At 35.8% G+C, this 26,246-nt stretch overlaps 1 protein-coding gene across 1 annotated transcript in view; it reads right to left on the bottom strand.

Moving 5' to 3' along the window:
* The window catches only part of DOK6 (docking protein 6), a 288,055-nt gene that overhangs the window by 88,202 nt on the left and 173,607 nt on the right, over positions 1–26,246 (bottom strand). The window contains exons 5-6 of the mRNA XM_009333496.1: positions 18,474–18,593; positions 8,504–8,693 (exon numbers count right to left, since the gene is read on the bottom strand). Coding sequence (XP_009331771.1) covers positions 8,504–8,693; positions 18,474–18,593 — 310 coding nt within the window. The remainder of the gene's footprint in view (positions 1–8,503; positions 8,694–18,473; positions 18,594–26,246) is intronic.

Below are 26,246 nucleotides of genomic sequence, written 5' to 3'. Positions count from 1 at the left end.
TTAAGTTAATGGATTAAAATATTACCTTCATGATTATTGATTGATTTTTGCAAACAAAATTTGTAAAAAACTACAGCAATAGGAGAAGAAAAAAAAAAAAGTCAGTAACCTCCACAGTTACTCACATATTCCAACACAGTCCTGGGTACACTGAGATCACATATATATTTGGATATATGTATATATAATATACATATATAAAGCTCTGTTGGTAATGGCATTCAGCTTACTAATGAAAAGCCAGAATACAGCTACTGAAAAAAAAATCACCATGGAAATTTCCACACTAGAGTTTCTGCTCTCACATTATTATATCCAGAATATGGAAGTACTTCTGGAACTGCTATACATCTGTGACTGACAGTAAAGGCCAAAACCACTCTACTGACCTCTTTTTGAAGCAAAGAAGTTACTGGGTACCCTCATCCTCCAGAAAAGCTACACCTTAGTAAAGTTAAACAAAAATATGCCAGTAGGTATTTTATAAGTGAGTTTATTATTTGTGAGAACAATGAATTAACACTATCTGAGAGAACAAGGGGGATTAGTCAGATATTAGGTAAACCTTCCAAGACAAGCCTGCTAAAGCAGCTTTCTCAGCTCATGAGTAGTGACTGGCAGTCATGCTATACTCAACTTGATTCCAGTATAATCAAGACCCAAGACAGAGAAAAATAAAACTTCCATTGCAGTTTTTCACAAGACATACAAGAGACAACCGTTCAGACACTACAATGACCTTTAGAAAAAAACTTACGTGCCAGCTGAAGCCGAGGAACCACAATTCCTGACAACAAATGAAGCCTACAAATGTTTAAAACCATGCCCCTTTATGCTTCTGCAATGCTTCGTGTGTCTATGTGCAAGCCGGGGTTTGCACAGGTTCCTACATATTCATGAACAAGGCTCTTTTGTTGTGCAAATTCCAGCCTTTGCATTTTGATTACTTCTTTCTATGTTTGTACAGTACACAGCCGCAGCATAGAGGATATTTCAAACCTCCTCCTCAACTGATGATACTACATTCATAAGCTTTGGAGAAAAGGAGTATTTATTTGTGCTTAGCATTCTTGTTAGCTAGATGGTTCTCTGTGCAATATGTGGCCTTCTGGATTGTCCTTTGTGAAGCATTTAAGACTCTCCTACTGTCTGTATAGATAATTAGGTGCCCACTTTCAGCATTTTTAATCAGCTCATGCAAACAGGCTTGGTGAGGGAGAGATGCAACAGTATTTAAGTGCTAAAATAGACACCCTGGCACTTATTGTAAATGGAAACTATATAAAAAATTAAAAGCATTATGAAATTTATTAGCATTTTGTATACATGAGTTTCTGAGTTTTGCTGTTGATATTTTTTAAAGGGGGCTTTTAATTTTTTTTTTTTACTTTTCAAATCTGGGATGTTTCAGTCCTTCTGTATTTTGACATAGAAGGTTAAATGTTATTACGACTCTTGGAGGGAAGAGGACCAGCTGCTGGGGCATCTCAAATTAGTCAGAACTGCCATATGAGATTAATGATTGCTATTGCTCACTGTGGAATTCAAAGGATAAAATGTAGAGTTGAAACAATAAGTGAATCCTAATGTGATTAAGAATGTATGAATTATTTTGTCTGCTTCTCTCCGCTTATATATTACAGAGCAATAACCTCATCCGTCATATCCAGCAACAGGAATATTAATCCAACAATGCATGCTTACAGCAGAGCAGATGTATGAAAGAGGGACAATTAGAATATGGTAAGTAAATAACAAATCTTCTGGGCTCAAGCATGGATGTAAAGCCATCCGAAAGCAAAATGGTGGCTGGTCTCAACATATTTTAAAACAAGCCCTCTTTTGATTATGACATACAACCGTGTTACGAAGGGAGAAGGCAAATTGTGCACTTCAACTGAAAGGCACAGTTCATGTTATCTCAGGATCATCAGAAGGAACATAACATGCTGTCTGATAGTACATTAGGCAAACACAATACAATTCTTAGTGATTTCACTAAAAAGCTTTGTAACATTTGATGTTAAAAATTGATATAATATATCAATGATATTGGATATCTAGTAATCAGCTGAAAACTCATGCTGCACCCTCTGGGTTGTAAATATGCAAATATGAGCCATTTCTACAGATACCACAGAGATTATGGCTTTCCTTCTAAGCTGTACGTCTTTTGTGTTAACTGGACAAACTTTAGGCAACTGTTTTTCTAACTGCATACACTTCGTTCAGTACAAATTCATAAGGAAATTTACTGGTTAGGCAATGGTGAATTAATGAATTAGTGATGTGCTCACTCCTATCAATTTAGTATTTATAAATTTGTTCATTACTATGCTACACAACTTCATCTGTGAAGCTTGCTGCTCTGTCCTAGGAGTCACTGACTTCTCAATCTATTTGTGATAAAATTACAGCTTAATAAAGGTAACTTTATTCTTTCAATATATTGTCTTTTTTGAGTTGCCATTGTTTTTCTCATCAAAATTAGAGCTTTCACAGCAAAGTGGAATGGCTCAGGCATTCTTTGTCAGTTGGAGAAAATCTTTTCTAGGTGTGTATATCATGGCTGCATTTTCAAAACAGGGACTAAAAAAAAAGCAGAACACTTTAGCAGGTCCAATAGAAATTTAGGATAAAGAAGCTTGTATATAATCCCTTCTTCTCTCTGTTTGCCATATCCAATTATACTGTGGAGAATTTCATTGTTATGTGAGTTTTGGTGGAACCTGCTCTGACTTACCAAGGCTAGAGCAGTCTGAGAGGAGCCTTGGCAGAGGGAAAATGCAATGAGCACTTTATAAATCACTTATAATGAGCAATATTAGTTTCTGCTGGTAAAAGAGTTCTTAGATTAGGTACCACGGTCAAAACCAGAGTAAGAGTCCTGTAGATGAGTTAAACACACAACTCCTTTTTAAGTAGGGTTTAAGTGAATCAGATGACTAACAGAATTTATTCCCAGTCAAGAATTTGGCAGAAGGCAAATTGAGAGTTGGAATGAAGTTGGAATGAAAAAAAGTAGGAATGGAACTACAATTACAATATATTACAGTATAACCTTGGCACCACTAAATACCAGGAACTAATGAAACGTTTTCAGTGGTAAAAATGCTACTTTTCCTAAAATTAGAGCTATGTGATCACTGAAAAAAACAAGGGGAGGATACATACAAGAGATTCCTGTTTCTTTTTTAAAGTTGTTTTCAGATTTTAGCAATACATACTGCTTGGGGAAAGAATATGAGCAAGAAAGGAAGAGGCAGTGAGAAAACAAAATAAAACCACAGAAAATTCACATCATGGGTAATTAGGCTTTTTGAAAACATTACGAAGGTGTAAAAGAAGAAAAAGATCCTAACAAACTTAACTGTTAAGTATGGGATACTGAGAACTCTGAGCTACCATTTATGTGAAACGATAAATCTATTTATTGCAGCTGCATGAGTGCTCAACCCAAAGTGACTTACAAATTCTATGACAAGCTTATGATTTATAATGATATTTAGAATGATTTATAATATGTGATTTATAATTCTATGATAAACCTATGATAAACTGAATCTACAATTTAGATAATCCACTAGCAATCAGGAATTGAAGGTTTCTCTTCAGGGAGGTATAGACCTGAGTTGATATGTACATCAGTGTATGAAGTCCCAGAACAACTGTCTTATGAGGCACATACATAAGGGGCCTCTCCCCGCATAAGGGAAAAAGAGGATGTTTCCTCTAACTTAACTTTAAGGGTTAACTGACTAATACATTTCACATTAACACCAAAAATCGCCACAGAGGACTGACAGACAAATGACAGATTTCAGTCAGATGTAGTGCCTCAAGCAAACACTGAACTTTCTGCTTCAGATAATCCTAGCATCTGTATGTCTACCACTATGAAAATGAGTATGTCAGTCTTGGGTTGCATAAAAGGAAAAAAAAAAGTCTGAGAAATTCTCACATTACCACTCTGAGATGCTTGGGCTTAATATTTTTCTCAACCAAAGAAACAGATTCCAGATCTTAAAAGTGACAGAGAATACCACATTTCATTAGATTTTCTCTGATGAAGAAAAAAACAAAATCAAAGGCAAATAAAGAAGGAATAGTTTAGTGTGGTTCAATGGGTCTCTCTGAATGCACAGCATGAATAAACTTGGAAATACTTGAAATGGTTCAAATTTCAACATCTTGTCTACAAAATAGAAGAAAATATATTTCAGAAGAAGGAGTGTGTCATGGATTTGTGGCTGCTTCTGTTCTCAAAACTCCAAGAACAAACCTACTGCCTCCAGTGCTCTACTCAGCTGGAAACTTACAGTATTTGACAAAGTTTGGCTGGGGCTTCCACAGCCCATCCCCTTATTGTATAACTTGACTTCAGTTTGACTTTGTTTTTTGGGGTTTTTTTTTGATACTTCTGGCCAGCACTTAATAGACTTGACCAGACAGCTTCCATACATAGAAAATATTGTTTAACATAAATGGCAGAATTGCAGTAAACCAAAAGAAAGAACATTTCAAAAGGAACGAAGATTCCATGTGTGTTTATTTTTCTCAGTGCCTCACCCCAAGAGATGAAAAACAATTCTGAATTCTTAGGAATCTCCTCTTATACTCCTAAAAAGGTGCCTGAGCCAGCTTGTTTTGCTAAAAGGAAAGCTTGGACAACTGCCTTTTGCAGTTTCCAGAGAGTGACTTTTAAACATTGCTTATGGCCTTTGTTATGGATTGTTTGGTTTACAACATCAATGAAATGAATCCTGTAACTTTGGCAGGAGTCTGAAAACAGTGTCTTCACACCTGATCTGGGCTATGAAATATTTAATCTGTACCCATTTTACTACTTCTCTGGCATGCTTCTTGGATTGCATGTAATTAATGCAATCCAGTGCAAATTTACAGTACCTTCATCTGGACAGTTGGGTGGACAGTTCCATAAGGAGTGCACTTCCCATTTTAGGGGCTTAAAATCAGAGACAGTCAGGGACTAATGCTCACGTACACGGAGCAGCAGTTCCAAAAGTTTGAAGAGAAATAAGTGCACTCATGCAGATCAACTGCATTCTTAGGCACAGTGTCTCCAACATATCCAATACCCAAAATAATGAGAATGAGGTGTCTGAACACACTATACATGTCCATAAATTAAGGAAATCCTGTTGACTCATTGGTGATTCAACAGTAAAACTCACCAATGCCAGTCCAAAGCTGGTCAGATGGAAAGCCTAGCTATTGGAAAAGTAAATGCCAGGCTCCTACCTCAGGTGCTCTGAAGTACTGTGGGATCCATTCACTGTGTTAAATGCACAGTATTAATCAGTACAAAGCTATTGTAGTGCCTAATGGAGTTGTGAATTACTATTTTCTGATCGATGGAGAGATTGCATGGGATTAACCCTAAACAGGTACTTTAAATAATGAGAATCTCTCCATCCAGCATCTAACTAAGCCACACAAAACTGTGCTTCCCCCAAATCTCAGCAGAGTTTGGATAGGGAAGAACACAAATTAAGTAAATCACAGTGCAAGAAATATTTCATTCCATTGGTTCACTAAATAATGAAAAATAAGGATGGATCTAACGTCATAGGTAGTGCAAAGATACATATTTGCAAACTCCAATTCAGTGCAAAACTAAACAGAAAAATCTGGCAGTTTAAAAGAATCTGTGTTCATTCCTCCCATATTTTAGACATCATCCAAATTGTGTAGTTATTGCATTTTATTAGACACATGAACAGTTTAGTTTTATACTTCCGAGTCCATATTCCATTTAAATGCAAAGCAATATATCTATTAAAAGAAAAATTTAATTTTCTGAATGCTTAATTTTGTTCCATTTATTTATCATAGTATCTCTTTGTGAATATGTCCATTTATTTTAATGGGAGGGATTTATTTTCTTAAACAAAGTAATATCAAAACCGAGGAGGGATAATAAATATATAAAACAGCTCTTAATGTTCAAGCAAACCACATACACATATACTGCATAGCTGCTAAAATGCAATAAAAAATAAGAACATATTTAAAAATATTTCCTTTAAAGCAATTGTCTACATTTAATATTTAAGCCTGAGGGAAAAATTAAAGCAACAACGCTTTTACTGTGCAACATTCTCATAAAACATGGATGAGTGCTTCACTTCTGATAAGACAGCATGCATCAGGAATTTACTGTATTAAGGTACTAGCAGATCAAGGGACAAAGAAAATTATGTTCAGAAGGATGAGAAAGATGCTGACTAAAAAATAAAAATAAAAACCCAAACAAATCAACGACAGATTTTAAAATGAGCATTAGTGTTGCTCTATATAGTCTTCAGATGTTATCGAAGATACTGACTTTTCTCTAGTCCTATTTTTTACCTCTGTGTTTTTCTGCCAGTCTAAATCTAATCGTTATGCATTTCCAAATCAGATGGATAAAGCACTCCCAAGCAAGCAAAAGGGAGGAATCAGACCAAAGACAATAAAGCATGACAAATAAAGGCAGAGCTAGCTCATAATAATAAAATACAGGAAAACAATCCACTTTTCATCAGGTTGCATGGTCCATGGATTGTAGGGGAAGATGATATTCAGATATCAGTACAGAATTAAAATAATGTAGGAGGCTTGAAAAAGCAGAGAGGTAAAACTCACATTTTACGTGAATATATACAATCACTATACATAGTTTGTTAGTACTGATGTTGCATAGATAAATATAGAGCAGTACAGAAAGCAACTATCTTGTAAAAAAAAAAAAAGAGAATTTCACTATGATATAGAATAACTTTTTTCATAATTAAAACACTGTATAGAATGACACACCTAGATTTTGAGACATGTATAAGAAATGAACTTCAGGTGCTTAATCTGAATTAGTTTTAGCAGCTTCATTTTAGTTAATGATGATTCCCATTTCCAGGGATAGTTTCCTTCAGAATCAATTAAAAGAAGTAGGTCTACTCACAGACAGATATACTACTCTGATTAAGCAAACATTAGTAAGTCTTCAATCATTACCTTTTTATGCAAAAATAACCCCTTCCCCTTTAATAAAATGCATACTTGTAAATACAAATTTAGCCAAAGAGTCAGATGAGTGGGATATTCACAAAGAATGGGAAAAAGCTAAATCCTAGGGTTTTTGTTTCTTTGCTTGCTTGCTTGTTTCATTTTCCTCAGAATAATATGGTGGGTTTCAGGCATTGTTTTTGGCATTTTATTCGCTTTCTGGTATTACGTAGGTATGTTGATTGATTGAACTAGTTTCACGTGAGGTAGTTTGAGGCCTAGGGGAAGGAATGATTTAGCAAATTATTCTTGCTAAATTTGTATATTTGAATGAGTCCCACAGCTTAATCATTGAAATTAAATTGAAACATAGGTCAGCTGTTGCTAATTTTTAGTAAAACAATATTAAATAAAAAACAAAGTAATGTCTTCATGATTTTTAACGGTGAAGTCATCACAGAAAAGTAGCAGAGCACTAAAATGCTCTGGTGACATCTGTCTGGATAGACAAAGTTACAAGTTAAGTGGTAACTTCCATCTATAAGAAACTGCAGAGGAATTTTGATCACTACCTCCTTAGGCTGTAGGGTCCATTTGATCCACGTTTTTGTTTGCGATCACCAACTGTACTTTTGTGAACATTTGTTAATTATATTGAATAAGTACACATTGAAATGTGTATAAAGATTTTTAACAAGACAATGTGGCTAACCCAAGAGTGTAGAGACACCCGTAATTTCAGATTGCTTCAGAAAATTCAGGCTCCGCATAAGGGAGTATGACAAACTTAGAAAAGTCTAGAACCGTAAAATACAATATGAAACATCACCAAAGACAAAGATAAACACAGAATTATTTCTGCGCAGAAACACAGAACAGGCAATGGACCTAACAACAAGATATGAAATGCATTAAAAATATATGAAAAGGAGGCAAAACAGAGCTCCACGGACATTTAAAACTGAGCTGAGGATGGAAATGGCAATGAGGATTAAAACTGCAGGCAGAAAAAAGAGCTAGCCTTTTTATGGGTTCACAGTGTTCTCTGTACTCCTGCTTGCAATTATACTCTAGGGTGGCAATCAGTCATCAGGAACATCCAAAAAGAGTAAAATCTACCGTAAAAAAAGTTATTCCATGCATACTTCATGATGAGCCTTTTCCATGATCCAGAATTAATTTCTTCTACATCAAAAGTATTCAAATTACACCACACTAGTATTTAAGCACAGTGAGACTCATAAACCTTAAGAATGACAATTCAATTGCAGTTAAATAAAAGTGAGAGGAAGCTTAAGCTCATTTTAAATATAATATATATTAACATTTATTTCGAACACTGGGTTGAATATATTGAAAAGTAATATTCAACAAATGGAAGTCTGTGGAAAGGCCATGTATTCCGTCTTTCTTTATAAGAAGAGGTTAATCTAACTTATCAGACTGCTTCTAAAAAATCACTGCTTATTTCTTCTTGCTGCTTCTCCTTAGCTCTTACCTTCCAGACTCAAATGTGAACCATGTTGAGTCACGTCCGTATCTCCTCAAAGAACTCAGAGGCCACATGACCAGCTTGACCTTGGCATTGTGGATGTCCCAGAGATAGATGTTTTCATGTGTGATCTGCATTGTACATTCCCCATAGATATCTAAATTTGGTGTAGGCATAAGATATACATTGAATCGTTCTGGAAAAAAAAAAAACACAGAAGAAGGCATTGCCAGTTAAAGTAAGATTTTATACTGGGGAAAAAAAAAAAACCTCTTTAGTTACTGATGGTTCAGAAATCAAGGCCAAATTTCTAGTCTTGAACAGAGGTGAGGATCCTTTGATGTCGAAGAAGCCTTGTTAGTATACATGAGAGGAATAAGAGGAGAATCTTCTTCATTTCATTTTCATTATAAATAATGCAGCAGACTGAAACATCTTTCACAGATGGCCTGCATAGTCCTCTTTGACATATGTCCCCAGCAACTTAACTGAAGTCCTTTATCCTCACATTAAGGTCCATGACTCTTTGCAAATCAAAATTCACAATGACTTGAACTCTGAGAGAGACTCCTCTCTCAAAGAATAGAACTATAGGTATCTTGGCAAAACATGTAGGTACAATCATTGTCCCTTAGAAAAACTGTCCTTGAAATTGCAAACCCAGGTTTACTTATTGAAGCTTGCTAATAATTGTGTTCTTTGTGTTCAGTTTCTATTTATTTGCCAAACTCATTATCATTTGTCAACTTAATAACATTTTTAATCATCTGTTGCTTTCTTGAAAAATCTGATTCAACACGATATATTATTATGGTCATGACATCAGTTGCTATCAGCTGCACTTCCACTGCAGAGTGCACTCATTGCAGTATGAGGTCAAGGGCATTAACAATTTTCTGAAGTGCCTGAATTGCATGTGATTTAATAAGCAACGCAAAAAACTATACTTAAAAAAAAAAAAGGAAAAAAGGAAAAAAACAAGATGATATAAAACACAATTATCTCATATGGAAGGAAGTAAACCACAGTAATAGCAAGAGAATTTTAAATAAAAATGCAATTTTCTTTGAATAACTAATGATTCTATGAGTTGCTTTTACAAAGAATGAAAAACACAGTTAAGTTTCAGGTTGTACAGTAAAAAATGTTAACCTATATTTTAACTCTAAAGGTACTGAAATCTTAGGGCTTAATAGCATAATTAAGGGAAATTATGTGCAGCTGATTCACAACTTCCTCTCACAATTTCCTTTCATTTTTGAAATAGGATAGAAATGCAAAATGTCAATGCTACTGCACTGAATGATGTTGACAAAAAAGGAAAGAACAATTTAAAGTATGAACATGTGCAATGTTCATTCAATAAACAGTACTGGGAAAATGTACTTTAAAGGGACACCTGATAAGAAAATTGTCTCCAATTACTTAATAAGTGAATGACAGTTTGGTGTGGAACATTTTTAATCCACCATTTGCACTGAATTTTCTCATGGTGTCCTCATAAAAAGAGGAATAAAGTGTGAGAAATTTATCAGAACAGTCAAAATTAGATGCAGCTTCCCATTGTGTTTGACATTCAATATCACAGACATTATGTCTCCATTTTTAAAACATTTTATATATATACTTTTCTGACAAATCAGTGAAAATATTGCAAATAAGTCAGTTAATATAAAATATGTTAGAAGTGTGTATGTAAGTATGTGTGTGTGTGTGTGTGAGAATAAAGTAGCAAAAGTTTGGCTGAGGAATTAACGGAAGCGGGGAACTGCTGGGTGAGCAGTAAGAATTGCCATCCTGCATAGCTGTAAGTAAACTTGTCATCCCCAATCTTACTCTGCTTCAGTCAATTTAATTTTGTCCTATTAATGACTCCCCAATTGATTCATTCAGTCTCATAGCCATTCAACCTCTTCTCCCAGGCTCTAGTTCTCATTAATCACACTAATGGGTGTTAGCCCTAAAAGTTTCATTTTATGACTAAGGTCCCAAGTGTGAAACTCCTAATGTTTTGTAAAAGTCTTCTGCACAGCACAAATAGATCAGCAGGTGCTGCTGAGATCACTGCAAAGAATTTCTCCTAACCCTCAGAGGAGTCTGTTGAGCACAGGTCTACCTAACCCCTACTGAAGTAAATGGAAAGAGTTACATGGGAGTATGGGTCAATGACTGCATTGGGAAGGGCATTGGGAGGGGAATGGTGGAGAACAAGATAACATACTTTGCAATGGAATTATATATTTTTATATATATATATATGCATGCCTTTTTTCAGTATCCATATGTTGTTGCAACGGTCATGCACAAATGCCTAGGAGCTACGCAGGTGTGCTTTTATCATATATTAGACTCCAGTTTTGCATTGCCATGCTGTTACTTCCTGTTACTTATCTCCTCTATTTGAAAGAAAGATACAGACGACTGACATATCAGCTGGTTCTTTCGGCCTCCCCTTTACATTACATGAAATCACACAATGGGTCTATGGGGGAATGGGGTTACTCTATGAGAATGGAAATCTTTCCCTTTCCCTGTCTTCATTAACAGAGCACCTCAGACAGCAGATAAAATGGAAAGGTGCAATTATTTTCTGAAGTAAACATTAAACTGTTGTGTTGAAGGCACAGAATATTTCAACTTGTTTTAGAAGTCACCAGGATACTCATGAAATGCTCAACTTCTCTGAAGTGTTTGAGGATATTATTGCATGAAGGGTATTCAGGACATGTAGTATCCTCAAACTGTCAGGAGACATCTGCTGACTTTGCATGGGAGGTCAATGTCTAAGGTGAGGTGTCATGGATTAAAGAAAGTATGTCTGATTAAACTGAACATCAGCCGCAGGGCAAAATGTAGCACTCTTTGAACTTACTCAAATTGGCAAGAAAAGCAAATGTACAAACATATGCGCTGGAGAAGATTGAGGGTGGATATATTTGCTTTTGGAACAAAAACTTACTAATATTTTCGAGTAGTGGGAAATTGAGGACATGGAAAGGTGTGTATACTATTAAATGATTTTAGAAATTAAAATACAGGGTCCAATTTTTCCATTTTGGAAAATATTTGAACAGGTACCTAGGTAATGGTAATACAATAATTCAGTTTTTAGAGGCAAGTTTTGCCCTTAAACTCATCCAGGCAAGAACAAACATTCATAGGCTAGATTCAGGAATCCCAGCTGAATTCCTTCACCAGATCTTCTGAATCACATTGAACAGGATATTTAGCTTCTCTGTGGGTCAGTCACCATGTGCATATGAGTGGGATGAGATAATAATAGTTCATCGGGTAGTAAGATTAAGTAAAAAGAAGTTAATGAGGGACCCAGAAAATAGGGAGATGGAAGAAACCAAACACATAGATGTTATTCTGTTGGACAAGACAAGGCTGAGACTGAGCAGGTGCAATTCCTCAGCATTCAACATTACTATCCTCCTACCTCCTCTAAAATTTGTAAGACAAAGTTCAGGGAGTGGGGGAGCCAGGATGAGAAAAAAATGCTGATATATTGCTACACTTATTATTCCACTCTTTTCAATGTAACTGCTGTTTCCCATCTCCTTGAATAAGCAGAACTATGCCTCATCATACACTTTGTGCATGTAAAGGTGTTCAGCATTTGGGCTTTGGCAAGAATATGACCTTTAATAATGTTTTCCAGAGCACAGGAGCATAAGAGTCTTTGTTAAAATGAGCATGTTGACTGAGAGAGAGACTTGGCAGCAACTTGGAAATGCTCTCAGCCTTTCAGCTCAAAGTCCATCTGTACTGGGGAAGCAAAATGACTGTGAGGCCCAATGGTCCTGGTTCTACCATTTTATCACTGGATTCCTTTGCCTAAATAATCCCAGCTGGAAAACTGACCAGATGACATTGCAATCTTGTAATCCAGATGCTTTGTTTCATTTCAGCTTTAATGAGCAGGAAAAACTACTTATGGAAGGAAGCAGTCAGGTTGGTGGGGTCTATATGAGAAGAGGCTTTAAAAGAAAACATTCAGTTTCTATCTGGAAGAAAGTCCTTCTCCATCTATGAGACTTCTGCTGTTGATCATCTGTAGCTAATTTTCAGGTGGAAAGAGAGCTCTAAGTCTTGAAGTCACAGCATTTTGTGTTCATTTATATGTCAGGTCTATTAGAATGATTCTCTCCTGCTTTAGATAGTGAGCAACCAGGACTCCAGAATTAATTTTATCCCTTTGCTTATAATTATTCTGCTTTGCTTCCATTAAAAATGTATGGAAATGTTTATTAACATCTCAGTGAAAATATTAAGGCTACCATAAATAAATTATTTTAAATTGTTTCACTGATAAGTAGTAAGGTAGAGAAGAATTTGAAATCTCACTGGATTAACCACCCATTAAAACTGTAAACAAACACCTTTTTCTGAATAAAGCTGGCTATGTTTGTCTTATTTAAAAAGAAAAAAAAAAAATGGATTAAGGATAACAGAAGATGAATAAAAAACATGCAAAATGCTTTTATGTAGTAAATCACAAACAGATTCTACAGACCCCAGAAAATGCCCTAAAACAAGTCAGCTCTGTAAACGTAATTACAAAGTCTCTGTGTTTTGGCTGTAGTTTGTAATCTCAATATGTAGCATAAAGAAATAACTCATAATCCTCTTCTGAGGATTCAAGGACGTTGTTCACTATGAAAAGCTACATTTTTACTAACAGAAATTAATGAGTTTCTTGCTATTAAAGCCCAGGAAGCAAGACCACTGTACTGTGGAATGTTTTTAAATAAAAAAGGAAGGTAAAACAAATATTATGAAAAAGAGGAAAAACCTTACAAAAGAAGTAATTTTATGAGATATTTAAATTAATAAGGAGTAAAAGTAAAAAATCAATTATCTTTCAAACTTTTCCAGACTTCTAAAATCAAAATTAGCTTCATAATGCATTAAACAAAAAGCCAAAATACCAGTAACACATAATAGAAAAGCATCACATTGACATCACAGGCATGACACTTAACAATGAATGAGCTACAGCAGCAAAAGATGGACAAGGTCTTTTCTTCAGTTTAAAAATTTACATTTTTACATTTGCTTATTTTCTTCACTGTTTACATCAGGTTTACAAGTAAAGTTTAATAGAATATGATTTAATACAAGTATTCAGCTATTTTAGTGTTATTATTTAGTATTCAAAATAGATAGGAATAGTGTCTTCACCAAAGGTAAACACTTGCTCTTAAAGAGTGAATTTAGTAGCACTGTCTACACATAATGCTTTTTTAACCAATATTGTTTTGAATATGCTGGTTTCTTTTTCACAGTAAACATAGTCTGTCATTATATACTGTCCATTTGGATGACTTCTTTCTAATTACTTCCTTTTATAAAGAATTAAAATACAGTGACACATTGGAAACCGATATTTTGTAAAAAAATCATGAGCATGGACAAATTCTAGATATGATGACAGCAAGGCAGGTAAAAATATTTAAAAAAACGTTTTGTTTTTGTTGTTATGTTTTGGGGTGTATTACAAATGCTTCCAAATGCTTTGGGAGCTGGAAAGGAAGCTTCCACTTCTTCCAAATGAAGACATCACTCTACATTCACGATTTCTTTCCTTAGCGACAGCTTGAGAAACATAAGAAATATGAAATGTGTGTGTAAATATCACAGGATATTCCTTAGAAGACTACTTGTCAACAGTGTTATCAGATTCAACTGAGTCCAGATTTTCTTGCTTGGAGTTACAACTGTGTATTATTGTTTGTCTTATCATTGTGTATACAGCTCCACTGCCATTATACTAAATTTGTTATCTGAATAAGATCATGTAGCCTTTACTGCTTTTGAATTAATACTGTACTTTCATTCTTTATCAAATAATCTAAATGGAGATTCATAAACAGTAAGAGACTGTGTTTGGTGTGAAAAGAAATTTAAACAGAAACAGGGTTGCTGCTATAGGGCTGAGGAACACAAACAAATGACTTAGATTTGCAGCAGAGAGAAGGTAAAATGGTTGGAGAGTAACAGAAGCTTCATTTCAAATCTCACTTTTATTGGAATCTGCATATCATTGCAAACTAAGCAGCCATTAGTTGTGAGCCTTAAATGTAAAAAGAAAACCACCTAAGCATCATTTTCCGCAGTGGAGTTTACACAGTAAGACTTGCGGTAATACTTCTTGAAAGTAATAACAGAGATGAAATCCAGTGAGAAGCTTTCTGTTACTGATGTGCTTTGCACAAGAATTGCTTAGATGTCTTCTCTATTCTTCCTATACGACTCAATAGCCAGAGGTCTCTGCTATAAGCAGTGCAGATCTATAGTTTGGTTCTTTTAGCTGTCACCACTGCAGAATTGCTTGATGCTGGAGGGTCAAGCAGCAGTGCAACTACAATAAAATAGATCTCACTAGTACTTACTGAACAACTCAGAACTATAAAAGAACAGTTCTTTCAGATCGCTGCACTACCATAAATTTTTATCCATATATGACAGAAATGCCTTATGAATGTATGGCCTTTTAGCTATGACATTTGCACACCAAACAGCAATTTTGCCAGCCTTTGAAACAAACTGTTTTGCAAACCATATTGTTGCATTTGTATCACAGAGAATCAGGTGTCTTTGCTTCTGAAATCAAAAGCTCATCTCAGGAGAACCACAAGAGCAAGAGTGGGAGGATAAACAGACTCACATGTAACAAAAAGAGATGTTAGACAAATCATAGAAAACACACATATTTTCCTTGCCAGGTATTTTCTGAAATGTGAGTCCTTGGGTGTAAAAAACATAAGGAGCACGTAGCAATGAGTTTTTATGGTCCCAGGGCATATACAATAAAAATTAAGAAAATTATTACAAACATTGTAAACTGAAGGTACTGGCTACAGGGATCATATACAGGGACTAAAATAGAAACCTACACAATAGAAAACTTACTGTTTTTTCAAGAGATAGCCAATACTTCATCCCTTCAGTGAATACGCTTACAAATACGTGACATAGACCATGCAAATGTCCTCTAAGGAATGCAATGGGCAAGTAGTTGGACAGATGAAGAACACAGCGTGTTAAAAATGTTATTGCTAGGAAAATGTAAAGAAGCTCATGAAAAAAAAATAGGCTAGTTCCTTTATGGTCAAGGAAGTATCTTTATCAAATTTTAAATATTTCAGAAAATCTTTAAAGCAAAGTAACCATTTGACAAAAGACAGTGGAATGATATAGGATTAATGGTTAATACACCAGTTTTTTTTGGATTAATGGTATTAACACCCTGTCATATAGTGATAACAACAGTATAACACCATTATTCAATTGCTTTTAGCCCTTAAGATGTAAAAAATGTAATATATCTAAAACTGCAAAACCACTGGCGCTGTAGTCTTTATGACAATGCAATCTGTGGTCTTGCTCAGATACTAAGAGACACCTTTTGTTCAGTGACCTGAAAGAAAGCCCTTGTATGGTTCAGGCAACAGAACCTGCATGAAACTAGATGCTGAGGCTTTACGATTCTATTACAGGTTTTACAAACTGTATTCTCACATCTCTGTTTCAAGTAAATATTAATATATTAACTAACTCAAGAGGAATTCTGTGAAATTGACATACTTGCAATATGTTTTGAAATAATGACATTCAAAGGTACTAAACCAGTGTAGAGTTTTTATTTAACACACACATACACAAAAAATGACCTTGAGAGTGACACAGATGCCATTTCCACAATGAGCAAGATTTTTGACATTTCATACATATGGTCACTTTTCATGAACTTCAAACCGGAAAATTAACTTTGACCTTTCAGTTTCAGGTCAACAAAATCTCAGTAGATTTTTGAAAGGTTTTTAGGTGTCTTTTAAACTACAGTTTTTGATAACATGCATTTAAAATCTACAATATGGGGAAAATGTGCAAGAAAATAAATTTAAGATTTCAATTTTTTATCAGACCTCACCAAATTATTCCATCCTCCAATCAGTCACCTTTTCCATAAAACTGTCATGTGGGGAATGACACTGCCAAGTTTGGAGAATAAGGTAACTAGTATAAATTGAAGCCACGGTTCCAACCAACTGATTTTACTGAAGGAATCTGCTAATGAAATTTGAGTGCAGCTGCAGGTTCTTACAGCACAGCTAAATGAACAAAATGCCAGATTTCATACCAATAGTAAGAATCTCTGTACTCTTCCCTCCTTCCAAGCTGATTAAAAGACCCCCAAAACAGAATTTGCTTTCCTTCTGAACAAGACAACTTTGAATTTCAAACATGCTTATTAAAATGCAGAGTTGTGCATCAAAGGGATGAGGGAAGGAAGCAGATAGGTATCAGAATTACTTGTCTGATATACTGCAACTAATGATTTATCAGAGCATGCTCATCAAATATTGGATTATACATATTCAGCCACTTGATTTAAAAGAGTATGGCTAATGATACCATCCATGCATTCTTATTCACGTGAACAACAAATACATGCTTTGCCTCTTTGTTTCCTTTCATTTACTTACTTAGAACAATAAAGACGCTAATTATGTTCATATATGCTGGTTGGTAACACTGCAATCATTTTCTAGACTAAAGCAATTGAATCAAGACTAGTTCGCACAACAGAACTAATCTATGTCTTCTGGAGGTCATGTGTGTTTAACTGGATCTCTTTCAAGAACGAGATGAAATGTAATATTTGCCATCTATGTCTGAAAGTTGCTGGACAGTACATGAATTCACTGCAGAAAGAGCTTGAGGAATTTCAAGCTATTTTTCTGCTCACATCACAGGCTTTTGACAAGATTTATTCCCTTTTGCATTTGTGAAGGAGCTCCACCTGCTCACATAGTTCTCTCTTCAATAGTATGCATATGAGTTTTATGCCTATAGCCTATGAGCATATAGCAGATAGGATGCTTTGAGTGGTGTCTGATCATTATCACTTTCCTATCACATTAGTAGGTCTCCCTTTGTTAAGTAGTTTGAGACTACAAATTAAATCCTGTGTCTCATAGCAGGCAAGCAACTTCACAAACATTTGAACTTCTTTTAAATTACACTTGAACATGTCTGATTTTTGAACAAAATTTCTTAAAGATTTCTCTATATTTTATGTTATTAGGTTCAGAGATGTCTGGACTCTTCTATGAAATTAATACAATATAATCAATATAGTGCTATTCATTCTATAATTTAATTACGTAATTTTGTTTATAATGATAGTTGGCTTGATATTTTATGACCATTGAGGCAGTTTGTTTTATTACTTTGTTAAAAGCTATTGGATCTTATAACAGCATCAAGACAGTAATAATCATTGAGAGCTGTAATTTAGGGAGGAATAAATGAGCACATTTTGTGTTGCCCTCATGTTCATTAGTAAGAATTAAATGACAGGATAATCACAGATTTTCTTTTGTTGTTGCACATTCCATCCGCTAACATCCTTCCTGTGCACATGTCTAATCCAAAGTTCTGTTCCAAATAGCCTTTAGATGAAGACTTACAAGCTCAGGCTTAGTGCTGACTAGCATCTGTCATTGCCCTTTTCACCTGTATTTGACAACATTTAGATGACCTTGACTTCATTATTCAAGACAGGTATGAGTTTAAAGCAAATATGTGTTTTGCAGTCCAAAGTGGTGTTGATATGTTCATCGCTGTCTTTTAAAGGCTGTGGAACAACAGCTGCTGTTTTATTCCTCTGCACAGAGGCCATTGTTTCCAGAACCAGAAAGGTCATAGTCATCATTTCCCATGACAGAAACATGTGAACGCAATGAAGACATGAAGTCACTTTACGAGTACTATTTGACATGGAATTTAATCATCTTTATTTGTAGAAAAAATAGGATTAAGCCTCAAAAACACATCCAAATGTTTAGTTATTAATGATGTGCTTCTAGCTAAAAGTAAAAATCCTCACAACAACAAACACAAGCAAAGATAACATAGGACATCACCTAAGAACTGATCTAGGAGCAATTACAAAGTTACTTACCATTTTGTTCTCTCTGGACTCCAGCAGCAAGCAAATCTGGTTCCCCAAGACTTATATCATTGAGCCTGGTTCCTAGACACTCCATGCAAAGATGTTTGCACCATTCCTCTGCCTCTAGTTCTGGAAAAACAGGAAAAAAATTGTTTGTGTTAACATTTTACTCAAAAAAGTGTGAAGTTAAATCAATACCTTCTTACTGACCAGCTTTATGACAATATGCTTGTGTTGAAACATGAGTTATTAGCATGAAGTTCCACATGAATTTCTTTGCCTTGATTTATGAAGTTCAAAAAGGGTTTACACTTTTAGGACTTCATCTTCCATTTTCAAATTTGGGGATAGGACATGGAGTTAACAAAAAAGAGAAAGGACTAGTGAGTTTTCAAGGCAGTATAGTAGGCCTTCTTGAAAGAAAAAATACAATTTAGAAAAACATTGGATATAATATATGAAATATTCTTAACTGCTCTTTAGGTGAATCTGAACTATTAAACTACTTTCTGTTTCTAAAGGTTCTAGAGTATTTTTCTAGGATGAAAGGAAAAAACAGTAAAAAAAACATCTTCAAATGCAAAACTTCCTTCTCTGCTCTACTGAACGGCTATGCCTGTCAAGTTAGTCTGAATAATTAATTTCTTCAGTTCTGTTCACCTTCTTTTGGTCTCAGAGCAATTTGGGCATTAGTTGGAACATTTGTATGAAAATTCAAAACTTCCTAGTCCTTTCTGAGTCCTCCATTGCATCCCATTGACATACATCTGAGAGCTCCCTATCTGCCAGTCTACCAAGACATAAACTCCCCAAGGCATAACCCCCTGAGACACCGCAACAGCCCCCCCTCCACACCCAGCCTCATACTATCCACTTCCCAAACTTAACATCACGAAATCTCTGGCATTGGTCAAACAAACAACATCTCAAGTTAGCGCTCACACAGTGTGAAACCACAACTAATGAAAATCATGCAACTAGGCTGGCTGTCTTTTATTACAGGATAGGCTTCACCGAAGGGAAACTTTCTGGAGAGCAGGCTTGGCACCAGGCACATGCTGGGCATCCATTATCACAGTCAGTCTATATGTGATCATCTTTAGGAGTGGGTGACTCCAGTCATCCAAAAATGTCTCTATTAAACTGCCACAGTTTTTTCATTCCTATTTTTGGGGACATCTGGAAAATACTTTTGTGACAATCTCTCCAATGTAGTGCTGAAGTTCTGAGAGATAGAAAAATACTGCATGCAAGCCCTGAAGCACCTAGTGATGATGGCTTATTGTAATTAGTGAAAATTTATATCCAAGAAAAATCTTCTCATGTTTAATTGGTACAGTCCTTAAATCCTCGCCTGGTTAGGCATAGATCACAAGTGACAGAAACATTTGCTGGACAAGAAAGGGAGATAGGCATGCAATTCCAGGTGTTCAAGAACCTTTGGCTACACTTTTGTTCAGGGCCCTGAATAATCCAGGAACAGATTGTTCCTGAGCTATTCTGGCTACCAGTTGACCGAGTTCCTAGGCAGACAGCTCAAAGGAAAGAGCCTGTTTTGGGATTTTTGAGAGCCAAATGTGGTTGTTGTAACAAGGACATAATTTGGGGGGTTTCTTCAGAGTACTGCAAGCAAAGGGGTTTCCCTTAACCCTTCCCGAGACCCCACCTGGAGTACTGTGCCCAGCTCTGGAGCCCTCAGCATAAGAAAGACAAGGACCTGTTGGAGCAGGTCCAGAGGAGGGTCACAAAAATGGTCAGGGGGATGGAACACCTCTCCTATGAAGAAAGGCTGAGACAGTTGGGGTTGTTCAGCCTAGAGAAGAGAAGGCTTCGGGGAGACCTTATTGCAGCCTATCAGTACTTAAAGGAGGTTTATAAAAATGATGGCAGCAAACTTTTTAGCCTGTTTGGACCTGTTGCGACAGGACAAGGGGGAATGGCTTTAAACTAAAGAGGGGTAGATTTAGACTAGATATAAGGAAGACATTTTTTATGCTGCGGGTGGTGAAACACTGGCACAGGTTGCCCAGAGAGGTTGTAGATGCCCCATCCCTGGAAACATTGAAGGTCAGGTTGGACGGGGCTCTGAGCAAGCTGATCTAGTTGAAGATGTCCCTGCCCATGGCAGGGGAGTTGGACTAGATGACCTTTAGAGGTCCCTTCCAACCCAAACTATTTTATGATTCTATGATTCTTCTATGATTCCTGATTTTTTCCAGTCTTTGTCTCAGGACACAGATCCCCAAAGTTGGTCTTCTCATAACATCCTCAGCTTCTGGTGGTAAGAGACAGAACTTTCTGTCACTGACATCCAGATAACATTCAACTTTGTATGTGAGAAGAAAATATTGACGTAATAACATACTGTTCCTTAACACTTCTACAGATACAGCCTCCTTCATGGAAGTAAGGGAAGAACAGGTATATCTCTGGAGAGCAATAAAAACTTAGGGCTTTTAAAAGGAATAAGAATAATTTGTTTAAAAGCCTACCTCCAAAATTCATCTTCTGCTCATGCATGAAGAAATTTCCCTCCTGTTTTCCCTTTCTCTCCTTCAGCTTTTGCCATTTCCTTGGATATTTGTGAGGTCTGTTGAACCAGAGCCATGCCTTATAAATCATACCTTCCCATGGAGAGGGCTTCATGCCAGGGAGAGGGTAAAAGTGGACCACAAGACATGCTGCCATATTCTGGCAGCACGCAGAGGTGGTGTGGGGGGGCAGCGCACCAGCATATGGGTAAGCCAAGGCCCCCATGGAAGGTTTCCACTGAGTCGCCCGACATCTGCTTCCAGCTACAGATAAACTTGGGGGAATCAGTGCAGAAAGGCTGGTAGCACAAAGGTGACAGTGTAAATCTAGTCCAGTGCTCCTATGTTTCCTTCCCTTCCCTCTCACAATTTCTTTTCTGCCTAAACCATATCGCAGAACAATATATATGCTGACAGAATGCATAGCTCTATATAAAGCCTGTAAATTTTCCTGGAGTGTGGTGAGGATATAACATTTATATATTTTACAAAATCTGCATTTTATTATTTCTACATTCTGGAAATGTAGAATGAGATGATGGTAAACAAACACTAAACTAACCTTTCTAATTTTACAAACATCTAAGGAGAAAGGAAAACATATTGGCATTTCCATAAATCCAGCTTAACATCAATATATATTCAAAACAGGACTCTCATGTAAAAGCAACAAGTTCTATTTATATGTATTCTCACACCACATTTCCAACAGATTTTTTGGGAAACAAACAAACAAAAAACCCCATTGTTCTAAGAAGCTGTTTCTTGTGAGTGTCTTTGTTTTCATTTCCTCGATCCACTTGCCTCTCTCTATTACAGGAACATCTAGATCTTGAAAGTTTGGATCCAGAAACTGCCTTTCAGAGTGTTTGACTCTGGCAGTTTAATTTAAGCTGCTGCTTCTTCACTGCCAGACACTGATGATTAGACCCAGATCGGACCATTCTCCAACTGCCACACAAACTTATCTTACTGTGAGCATTATAAGATCATGGCTATATTTTGCAAAGTGTAGGCTGTAACATGCACTGTATTGCCATATAACTAAAAATTTGTATCTTACAAAAAAGATCGACTTAATACTACAGAAAATATACTTTCAATGCAGAACTGAAATATCTTCCTACAGAACTGTGAAGAATTGTGTCTGCTGTCAGAGCATCAACATTATCTACAAATGTGTTTGGAAGGTCAAGAGTATAAGGGTACTGTGCAAGTTAGTTTTACCTAATGCATCCTGATAGCTATTGCTTGCTTGCTTGCAAGGGATTGCCTTCAACATTTTCCTTGACAGATGTGAAATCTTCTTTAGAAGCAGGTGAATTACCTTTTAAAGCCAAAGCCATATTTCTCCTTTCATCATGTGCATCTATAAAGCAGTTCACCATTCTTTTGTAAAAGATCTGTAGAATGCTTTGTGTTTCTGGATAACAAATTAAATATTATTTATGATTTTTAAAATTTCTTTATTATAATTTATAGTACATAAATGCATCAGTCACAGTAGCAATTTTTAAGAATGACAGCTACCATGTCACAAAACAGAGATACCACAAGTCTTTATTTTGATTATATGCATATATTGAAACAGATGAAATATTACAGTGGAACCAAGCCATAAAAAACTGTCAGCAAAATTCTTCTCTCTAATGCATGTAGATTAGATTTATTGGTGGTAAATGCTGAGTTTTTAGTTGTAACTTGTACTTGTCATTGAAAAATTCAGTTTTCTTTTAAGATAACTGAATTCTTGGACTAAATGATAAATTGTAAAGCATGCTTTCACAGCTATAAATAAAATCCAAGTACTTGCATTTTCATCTTTATTGTTATTCGATTATAAAAAGCTGCTATACAAATGTCAAGAGGTGAGATAAAATACAAAGAGATGGGAGACCTTAATTAGGCACTGTTTATGGCATAAGAAATATTATGGGGAAGAAATCTGTAAACTTGTTATCTGAAAACACACACCTTGTTATTGGCAATATTTTCCTGCAGTTTACCTGAGCTTCTAGGTCATGCCTGAGGTTATATGTCATTTCTACTTCAGTTCCCAGGTGGTTAAACTGCTGCCGTACCTACTCCAGCCACTGAAGTTGTGTATTGCAAAAAGGTAATATCATAGGAAGATAAATGGGTTTGTTGATATAATAATGATGATGAAATAATATTGGCAAATGGTGTTAGAAATATAAGTTTGTCATAGTGAAAGAGCTCTTCTGCTACATACAGTTTAAAACAGTTCATGCTACACAACATATTCTACAGGGAGGAGGTGGTGGGGCAGAGATATAGATATACAGATATATTTTACTTCACTGTCCTTAGAGATCCTCTAGACCTCTAAGGGTAGTGGTGGGGTTGCTTTCAGACTCCTAACTTGGGAAGCATTTTGTGTGTGGACTAAACCAAATACCTTCTGAATCCTGATAAATTCACATTCTTCCACATTTATCTCCTGTGTTCACATTGCAAAATCCTACAGGAGCCAGTTGTCACCCACCAGAACAAGTTGCCAGCATAGTCGAATGCCGCTAGCCTGAGATAAAGCCCCAAAGAGGTGACCACTTCTGCTCAGTTCAGCTTTTGTCTCCTTGAGTAACGCCATCTCCTGCTCTGCAAAGCAGTGCCTTCCGTTCCAGGAGACCCCTTCCATCACTAGCAGCAGCAAATTATTGCATTCCTAAAAAAATGGTTCAATTTTTATGCAACTCTTAACATTTAAAAACAAAGATGAGGAAGTTCCCCTTCTCATGCAGCCCACATAAAGTGACGTGACCAAGGATTTAAGTTGGAAATAACATGTATGCATTATTAGAGGGGGATAACAAAAACTGTCCTTGTGCAAATCCAAAAACCCCACTTGCTTTTTGAGCTTTCCCTGATGTCAAACTGTACAAACTTAAAATGTTAGTTTCTTAATTTCTGAAACTTTTTTTGTATTTTCTGCACAAATTTTTTGACTCTTCTTCCCTCTAAACTACTTCTATAATAGGTCCAAACCCAGCTGAATATTCTTACTCTGAATGAAATTGGAGAACCTTTCCTGTTTGGATCAGTAGGAGTTAGACCTGATATTCTCTACCAAGAAAGAGAGGTGGTGCAGAAAAGCCACATGTGCCAATTTATATCTTCTAAAAATCACCTAGCCTTAATTAGAGGTTAATATGAAAAAAAAAAAATCATAGAATCCCCACAAGACTGATGTGCTATTGTACTGCACTGCATACAATATATGCAGCAAATTAATTTCATTTTTTTTCACTAGCAAATAACACTATTGCCTGCAAGCACATAATTTCTTATCAAAATCAATAATACCTTAAAAAATCTCTATCCTTTATCAGGGTATATATCATCCTTTGATGATTCAAACATAATTTTATTTTATAAATATTTAAAATATGTTCTCTAATAGTGTCTCCACTACTTAGGCCACTTTTACTGGAGCACATCACACATACTCAAACACACATACAAATGCAAAGGAGTGTGGCTATTTCTTATCATTGCTTGGAGGATAGCGCTTATTTTGTGTAATAAAATGTATTACTGATTAACACTGGCTATGCATGAATTAAGCAATTTTTTTGTTAAATGATAGATAGGAAGCAATGAAGGGGACATAAGTTCTATTCAGTGTTGTTGTGGTTTAACCCGGCAGGCAGCTAAACACCACACAGCCGTTAGTTCACTTCCCTGCCCCTGCAGTGGGATGGGGGAGAGAATCGGGGAAAAAAAAAGTAAAATTTGTGGGTTGAGATTAAGACAGTTTAATAGGACAGAAAAGGAAGGGAAAAGAATAAAAATGATAAGAATAATAGTAATAATAATGATAAAAGAATATACAAAATAAGTGATGCACAATGCAATTGCTCACCACCCACCGACTGATGCCCAGCCAGGTCCCCAGCAGCGGTCGCTGCTGCCCAGCTCACTCCCCCCAGTTTATATACTGAGCATGATGTCACATGGTATGGAATGTCCCTTTGGCCAGTTTGGGTCAGCTGTCCTGGCTGTGCCCCCTCCCGGCTTCTCGCTGGCAGGGCATGGGAAGCTGAAAAGTCCTTGACTAGTGTAAGCACTGCTTAGCAACAACTAAAACATCAGTGTGTTATCAACATCCAACATTGTTCTCATCCTAAATCCAAAACATAGCACTGTACCAGCTACTAGGAAGAAAATTAACTCTACCCCAGCCAAAACCAGGACAAGTGTAAAAGAACGGAAAAATAGTCTGTATGTAGACTAAAACATGCTTTCAATTAGACAGTAAGAAACATAGTGGGCTACAACTCTGAAAGCAATTTGGTTATTAAAATTATTTTTTTATTGACCAATTATATTTGAAGACATTTTATGAGATATGGGACTCATATATAGAATATTTGGTTGTATTTCAACAAATACTACCTTTAAGAAAACTTTTTTATATTTTTCTTGAACTGTGATTTTTGAATCTTTCACCTGCAGTAGAGTGTCCTGTTATTATGTAAGTTTAAATCACTGACCCAAAAAGGCAAAGTCACAAAGGAAAATGACATATACTGTTGAAGTTTATTAGTTTACTGAAAATGCTCTATATTCAGGCTGTGACAAATTATTTTAAAGGAAATATGACAATATTCTTTGAAAAAAAGTTAGCAAGTCAAGTTCCTCAAAAATTTGTTGTCATTGTCACTTTTTTCTTTTACTACCATAAGAACATTAATATTTAACTATTTCCAGCTATTTAAATGATACATATTTTTGAATATACCATCAGTTTAATGACATATGCACCTTTCTCTGTACAATTTGAGCATTATAAATTTTTTTGCTTAACGAAATATTGAATAATGCGGCAATCAAGCTAAATGAATAATTACAGAACATGAACATATATTATTCTGTAACTTTAGCCATTGGTATATTTTGTTAATGCACTTTTTTAACTGAGGGAAGATATAGTCTAAGTACTATACAAAAAGAAACTTTTATTTTCCCATCGTTTGCTATTTTAAACTTGTATTGGCATGAGGGTAGCACAGTTAATTACAACAATTACCAAAATATATTTATTAGCTATAATATAATTAAAACTGATATTTCTGCCAAAAATCATCCACGCTTATCTGGAGATGCTGCAAGATACATCACAGACAGGGTTTTGATAATTTTAATTTGTGCATGTACCTGTGTTTGCAAATAGACAGTTGTGTGTCCCTGTAGTTATCGAGGTATGTGAAAACTGACATTTTCCTGACAA

This window comes from Pygoscelis adeliae, unplaced genomic scaffold (genome assembly GCF_000699105.1).
Source record: "Pygoscelis adeliae isolate BGI_AS28 unplaced genomic scaffold, ASM69910v1 Scaffold140, whole genome shotgun sequence".
Taxonomy (NCBI): domain Eukaryota; kingdom Metazoa; phylum Chordata; class Aves; order Sphenisciformes; family Spheniscidae; genus Pygoscelis; species Pygoscelis adeliae.
This window is presented reverse-complemented; position numbering and strand designations above follow the sequence as displayed.